General features: G+C 38.6%; 1 protein-coding gene across 5 annotated transcripts in view; it reads right to left on the bottom strand.

The window, feature by feature from the left end:
- LOC122556015 (multidrug resistance-associated protein 5-like) overlaps positions 1–8,210 on the bottom strand; it is a 140,793-nt gene that overhangs the window by 50,148 nt on the left and 82,435 nt on the right. For all 5 annotated transcript variants that reach the window (XM_043702368.1, XM_043702371.1, XM_043702370.1 and 2 more), the window contains 2 exons: positions 5,395–5,579; positions 1,635–1,781 (listed from right to left, as the gene is read on the bottom strand). In XM_043702368.1, coding sequence (XP_043558303.1) covers positions 1,635–1,781; positions 5,395–5,579 — 332 coding nt within the window. The remainder of the gene's footprint in view (positions 1–1,634; positions 1,782–5,394; positions 5,580–8,210) is intronic.

Raw genomic sequence — 8,210 nt, 5'->3', positions numbered from 1 at the left:
AAAGTAGTAGATTGGATTGAAAATTGGTTGGCTGATAGGAAACAAAGTGTAGTGATAAACGGCTCCATTTCGGAATGGCAGGCAGTGACCAGTGGGGTAACGCAGGGATACGTGCTGGGATCGCAGCTTTTTACAATATATGTTAATGATATAGAAGATGGTATTAGCAATAACATTAGCAAATTTGCTGATGATACTAAGCTGGGTGGCAGGTTGAAATGTGATGAGGATGTTAGGAGATTACAGGGTGACCTGGACAAGACCTGGACAAGTTAGGTGAGTGGTCAGATGCAGTTTAATGTGGATAAATGTATGGTTATCCACTTTGGTGGCAAGAACAGGAAGGCAGATTACTACCTAAGTGGAATAAATTTAGATAAAGGGACAGTACAGAGAGATCTGGGTGTTCTTGTACACCAGTCAATGAAGTTAAGCATGCAGGTACAGCAGGTAGTGAAGAAGGCTAACAGCATGCTGGCCTTCATAACAAGAGGGATTGAGTATAGAAGCAAAGAGGTTCTTCTGCAGCTGAACAGGGCCCTGGTGAGACCACACCTGGAATATTGTGTGCAGTTCTGCTCTCCAAATTTGAGGAAAGACATTCTGGCTATTGAGGGAGTGCAGTGTAGGTTCACGAGGTCAATTCCTGGAATGGCAGGATTACCTTACACTGAAAGACTGGAGCGACTGGGCTTGTACACCCTTGAGTTTAGGAGACTGAGAGGGGATATGGATTGAGACATATAAGATTATTAAAGGATTGGACACTCTGGAGGCAGGAAACATGTTTCCGCTGATGGATGAGTGCCGACCAGAGGACACAGCTTAAAAATACGGGGTAGACCATTTAGGACAGAGATGAGGAGAAACCTCTTCACCCAGAGAGTGGTGGCTGTGTGGAATGCTCTGCCCCAGAGGGCAGTGGAGGCCCAGTCTCTGGATTCATTTAAGAAAGAGTTGGATAGAGCTCTCAAGGATAGTGGAATCAAGGGTTATGGAGTTAAGGTAGGAACAGGATACTGATTAAGGATGATCAGCCATGATCATAATGAATGGTGGTGCAGGCTCGAAGGGCAGAATGGCCTACTCCTGCACCTATTGTCTATTGTCTAACTAACTCTACCTCCTATGTTCACATCCAAATCATTTATATAAACGGTGAATAGCAGTGCAACCAGCACCAATCCTTGTGGCACACCCTTGGTCACAGATCTCCAGTCTGGCAAGGAACCCTCCACCACCACCCTCTGTCTTCTACCTTCAAGCCAGTTCTATATCCAAATGGCTAGTTCTCCCTGTATTCCATGAGATCTAACTTTGCTAACCACTAATTTATGTCACCACTAATCAGAAAATTCACACAAAATTGGAATTCATTAAAGAATGGCAACCAATGTTCTTATTGGCTCCATTAGCATGGTGCTTAATTAAGATAGCACAAATGATTATGATAACAGTATCCAAAAAGAGCAACCTTCATCCAAAGACAATCTCACTGTTTGTTATACAGTACCTTTGGCTGTACCTTAAGTATTCAATCTTGAATGAAAAGACTCTTGAATGAAAGTTACCAATATTAAAAAATTACAGTGCGCTGTACATCTCCTTAAAGTTGTAACTTAGTACTACTGTACCTTAACAAATACAACACCACGGACTCCCTTTATAATTAGCATTACTGCCATTGACAGTGCGTAGATCCCTGCATAGTAATGCATATGTGGATTGTCCTTCATGTTGTGACTTACATATGTTTCATTCTCCAAAGTTGCAGATATATTCTGGAACGAAGTGCAAACAACCCATCAGAATTTTGAAAACCCATTAACAACAATAGAATAATTTCTTGTTACACTGAACTCTTCCATGATTTAGACAAAATGAATATATATCGAGTTGTATATACTATTTGATGATCATGTTGCTGCAATTTGAAATAATTTTATACAAATTGATCATGACTGGACAAGTTGAAAGTCATATAGTAGTATATTAATAGATTATTCTATATTATGTTAAATATTCTATACAATTTGTAGTTGTACAACTTTACGATGATTGAAAGAGAGAGAGAGAGAATAACTTCTTGTTCTAGGTTAGTATGGAACAGTCAATGCAAAGTAATGATGAAAATAGTCCTGTGGACATGTACGTATGCTTTCAAAAGGCATTTGATAAAGTACCACATAAGTTATTGTGAAAACAGAAGCATATTGTGAAAACAGAATTATGGATTTTTAATCAAGTAAGGAATGGAAGGTAGAGCGTGGTGGTGAACAGTTGTCTTTCTGAATGGAGAGAGATGTGCATCCTTGGGTTGTAAGGAAAAACATTTATTTTATTATGTTGTGGCACATCTCAATTGTCATCACATCCTGAGGAGGCACACTACCACTTTACCACAAGAGCCCTGCGCACTCTCTCTCCCCCAGGCTTGTAAAATAATTTTTAATCAACTTGTTCGGATTTGTTTTGAGACAGTTCCTCGGCAGATGGAAGTTGAACTCGGATGTTCTGGCTCACAGGTAGGGATGCTACCGCTACACTACAGTGTCTGTCCCCTCCAGTTTTACTTTTACCATTGCTTTCTTTCTTAATGAACTAAATGTGCGTAAAATTGTGAAGTTTCTGGATGATACAAAACTTGGCAACATAGTAAAGAGCCAGTAAGATAGTTGCAGATTTTAGGAGAACACTATGGAATTTAGGAGAACATTATGGAATTGACAGACCAAATTCAATGTGGATAAGTGAGAGGAGAAGTGCACTAGGAGGAAAAACAATGAGAAGGCAGTTTAATCTAAATGTTACTATTCTGGAAGCCAGATGAGTAGATGCAAGAACAGAGGTACCTGAGCAATGCATATGAGCAAATCTTTGAAGGTTGCAGAGCAAGTTCATAAGATAGTTGAGGAAGCATATGGAAAAATTAGCTTTGAAAAGAGTGGCGCGGAACACACAATGAAAATTTCCAAATCACTGCTAACGCTTTTGCAGGAGAATTATGTATAAGTCAGTAAACAGCACTTTAGTGAATGTGTCAAAATTCTGGAGTGGGAACAGAAAAGACTTATCAGGGTACAAGGATCTTTAGCTATGAAGTGAGGTTGGAGGTAATAGAACTGTTTTCCTTTCAGCTGAAATCAAGACGAGATCTAATAGAAGATTGAGCAAGGAAGAAAGATAGATTGTTTTAATAAAGCATTTTTTACAATTGCCAGCTATTTCAAAGCACTTTTAAGCAGTCACTATTGCAATATAAGGAAATGGCAATCAGGTGTGTTCAGCAAAATCCCACTAACAGCAATGTGATAATTATCAGATAATCAACATCACAAAAAAGCTAACAAACCATACATAACACCACTGCACCTATTCTACTCCCTTGGTTTTGCACTAGAGACCCTTGGTTATTGGACCAAGAACTGCTTCCTCTAATGAATGGGTCAGAAACCAAAAATCACACATTTGAAATAATGATCAAAAGAATGAGAGGGTAATTTCTCAAAATCAGGAGAAATCAGGATAATTTCTCCACTCCTTCACAATCTTTGAGAGACCTGTTTATCTGGCATGCATGAAAGAATACTGGAAACTTTCAAACACTGGCACAATGAAACAGCATGCTTCAATAAAAAAAATTGATAATTCCCTGGGAAGTTTTATCAGAAACAAAGCTAATCAAATACTAGGTTCCACATCAACATCATTTAATTAAGTTGATGAGATAGAGTCCATAACAGGATCATACCATATTCAATGAACAGCATAGTACATCGCCCAAATGGTCTCTTATAAATCCAAGTTCCTAGATTTTCAAAACTCGTTGATAAATCTGGCTAGAAATGGCAACACTGAGTTAAATGCTTTCAACATTCAGAAGTATGAATGTATATACTTTAATGTTGAAATAGAATTCATGTGGTTGTTTATTAAAATTTCCATAACAATTTCTCATAGGAGATTAAAAGTCAGCAAATTTATTACCATCTTATGTTACAACTGAAGAAGGAAATAGTTTTTCTCTGTGTCTCAAGCAACATTTATTCTTCAACAAATCCTTAAAACAAATAACCTGGTAACTTAATTCACTATTGCTTTTAGGAGCTTGATGTCTCTAAAATTAGCTGCCACATTACCTTTTTTAAAAGGATGTACATTTGATTTGAACTTGCATACTCAGACTTCTGCATAATTTTCCAGGATGTGGAGATGCCAGTGTTCGACTGGCATGGTCAAAGTCAGAAGTCACACGATACCAGATGATAGGCTAACAGGTGATAGCTTTTGGAGCGCTGTTCCTTCGTCAGATGAAGAGACAAATGAGCAGAGGTCTGAAAGCTTGTGATTTCAAATAAACCTATTGGACTATAACCTGGTGTCATATGACTTCTGATGATTTATACAGCAATATTACCACTAAACCACCATCTCACATCATAAAAGCTACAAGCACTTCTGCAAATCTTTGACCAAATTTTGCTAACTTTTCAAAAACCTTTACATTCATTTTAATATTGAAGAAGTAAGTGGTGAAAGCCTTTCCCAATATGTTAGCAACAGACTAAAATTTCTTTTTCCCATTTTCAGTAATGAAGAATAGTACCAGGTGATAATGTTCTGCATGCTGAGGACCAGAGCATGGTGACCGTAAAGGAAGATTCTGGGAAGACAATAAGTGGAATTTTTCTCCTAACTTGGGACAAGCTATAATTTGCATATAGGAATTGAAGAGTTCATCACTGGAAGAAAAACGTAATTAAAAATGATCAGGCATGAATAAAATCTTAATACAAACTAAAGGGACTTCTATGCATTACCACTGGATGTCTCAAAGCGCATAAAGCTAATTGAGTACAGCAAACTTTGTTTTAACTGGCACCTAATGAACCGGCACTCTTAATAAACCAGAAAAATTGAGAAACCTGAAATGCCAGAAGTTTACTGTATTATTGGAATTGTCGCAATGTTCAAGCAGTCAGCTGAGGGTGCTAGTGAGAAGGTTCTCTGCCGGTAAGTATTATTTAAAGCAAAGTTGGATTATTATTTAAGTAATTTTTATTACTTAGTGTGTGTTTCTACATTTATTATATGGACATCATGATTATCTGGAATATTTGATCAACTGGCACACTCCTGGTCCCATAGGTTCTGGTTAACAAAAGGTTAGCTGTACTTGTGAAATGTAGTCACTGTTGTATTGTAAGAAATATGATAGATACTTTGCACACAGCCATCTTCAACAAACAGCAACGTGGTAATGACTAGAATATCTGTTTTTGTGTTGTTGAGTTGAAGTTACTCAAGATGGATATCATCTCATCAATTTCAGTTTATCGCTTTTTATGTTATATATTTTCTTTAAGATATCAGTAAAGCAGTCCCACTTCTTACCCCACTGCCTGCATTGATCCAGTAACTAAGCCACCAGTTGTTAAAAGCAACACTCCCTACATTCAGGACGAAAAGAATCATCACAAGGAAAAATACAAGAGGGCCGCCTGCTGCCTGGATGTACACACCGTACACAGACCATGGTATAGAACCTTTCCCTTTATCCTCCGCTTGTATAAGCTGATCTAGAAAAAAATATAAAAGGAAAAATACAAGTTATCCACAATTGAACAGAGGACTAATAGATTCTTTGTTTATGCATGCTCAGCCGTGATCATATTGAATGGTGGTACAAGCTGAATGGCTGCACCTATTTTCCATGAATCTATAAAGTGGCTTTATAAAATACAGAAGACATACGTTCTTCGTGAAATTACTGCCAATCAAGGAGACAATAAATTTCAAAGATCAAAAAATGTTTTAAAATCTTTCAGAATCTTACACATCCATTATTGCAATCATATTTTAAACCATAGTTAATTCTAACAGATGAATTAGGAACAAAAGGATTAACATGACAGTACTTGAAACCAAAATGAAGCATTTCTAACAGTGATGTGTGAAGTTCATTTTTAATATCTATTGCAATAGATAATTAAATTTCTTCCATTTTGCTACGTTATACTTATTTATAGAGTCATAGAGATGTACACCATGGAAACAGACCCTTCGGTCCAACATGGCCATGCCAACTAGCTTTCCCAATCCAATCTGGGTCCATCTGCCAGCACCCAGCCCATATCCCTCCAAACCCTTCCTATTCAGATACCCATCCAGATGTCTTTTAAAAGTTGCAATTGTACTAGACTCCACCACTGCCTCTGGCAGCTCATTCCATACAGGTACCACCCTCTGCGTGAAAACATTGCCCCTTAGGCCTCTTTTATATCTTTCCCCTCTCACCCTAAACCTATGCCCTCTAGTTCTGGACTCAACACCCCAGGAAAAAGACATTGTATATTTATCCTATCCATGCCCCTCATGATTTTATAAACCTCTATAAGGTCACCCCTCAGCCTCCGACGTTCCAGGAAAAACAGCCCCAGCGTATTCAATATCTCCCTATAGCTCAAATCCTCCAACCCTGGCAACATCCTTGTAAATCTTTTATGAACCCTTTCAAGTTTCACAACATGCTTCCGGTAGGAAGGAGACCAGAATTGCACGCAATATCCCAACAGTGGTCTAACCAATGTCCTGTACAGCCGCAACATGACCACCCAACTCCTGTACTCAATACCCTGACCAATAAAGGAAAGCATACCAAATGCCTTCTTCACTGTCCTATCTACCTGCGACTCCACTTTCAAGGAGCTATGAATCTGCACTCCAAGGTTTCTTTGCTCAGCAACATTCCCGAGGACCTTACCATTAAGTGTCTAAGTCCTGCTAAGATTTGCTTTCCCAAAATTTCTCAGGCTGTTTTAAGATTACATAATCTTAGTACTGTTGAATCTCCCAATATTCACGGTGCGAGCACCATCTTTACAGCTCATAGGATTGTACAATATGATAGATACTTAAGCCAGAAAGAGAAAGATTCGAAGCATAATGAAACATTTTGTCTTGTGAAATTTAATATTACAGCAACCGGTAACTCCCGCATTTGTGTATTATTGCTGTTTATGATTACTTATCAATTCAAAGGTTTAGAAAACCACTTTACCTTTATGTAACTTTGTACTGTATTCATGTTTCGTGAAATGTCCTCCCTACTGCCTTCCAAAGTCAAGGAAGATCACATAAATGCACAAGATAAAAACAATCATCTGCATCACAGACGTCTATGGAAGACAGCTTTGTATAAATGTCTTGTTTTTCAAGTGCTAAAACTTGTGTTCTCAACTGGCCTCATGCACAGTATTCTCAATAATAAAAAAAATTACAGCAGAATATCATCAGAAGTCAGCCAAGTGTGAATATTGCTAAGCTTCACAGAAGATTTATCTCCATTACTCCTTGTGAGCTTTCTTCCCAAACTCGACAAATTGTCTGTGTACCATGCCCCTATAGTACCTCAATCATTGGTCTCCCACACCATAAGATGAATTACTGGGCACTGTTGAATCTCTCAAGATTCACGGTGCGAGCACCACCTTTACAGCTGAGCTATGCACTCTGTCAAGTGCTGGCAGTGTGCAGCTGTCTTCCATAGCTCGTTTTTTTTTGCTTTGAACATGTCAAACGAACGGTATTCAACACTCCAATTTGCCAAAAGTGACTTCATTGGCCTGTTGGACTCGGGGTCGGGGGGTGTTGCTGCCCAAGGACCATGCCTTAATATGTTGGTGATTGATCAAGATCTGAAGGAGCAACTAGGAAGCTGGTAATTTTCAAACTTATCTCATTTCTATCTAGCAGGTGGGAGAATGAGAAGTGTTGTCACAATTATATAAGGTGTTAGCAAGTCCACATCTGGAAGTGTGTCCAGTTGAAGAAAGATGTGGTGGTACAGTTCAGAGAGGAGGCTCTCTAATTTGATTCCAGGGATGAAAGGGGTGTCATTCAAAGAATGGCTGAATACCTTAGGCCTGTACTTGCTGGAGTTCAGAAGAATGAGGAGGGATCTAATTGAGGTGTATAAAATGCTAAACAGGATTAATAAGGTGGTCATTGAACAGATCATCCCCCTTGTGGGGCAGTCTTGAACAAGGGGTCATAGATATAGAGTGAGAAGAGATGGGTTCAAAACTGAGATAAGGAGAAACTACTTCTGTCAGTGGGTTGTAATATGTGGAACTTACTGCCCCAGCATGCTGTAGAGGCAGAATCAATCAACAGAATCAAGAAAGAAATAGACATGTTTCTGATGAAAA

Source organism: Chiloscyllium plagiosum, chromosome 13 (assembly GCF_004010195.1).
Source record: "Chiloscyllium plagiosum isolate BGI_BamShark_2017 chromosome 13, ASM401019v2, whole genome shotgun sequence".
In the NCBI taxonomy this organism is placed as follows: domain Eukaryota; kingdom Metazoa; phylum Chordata; class Chondrichthyes; order Orectolobiformes; family Hemiscylliidae; genus Chiloscyllium; species Chiloscyllium plagiosum.
The sequence above is the reverse complement of the archived record's forward strand: the minus strand, read 5'-3'. Positions and strand labels throughout refer to the sequence as shown.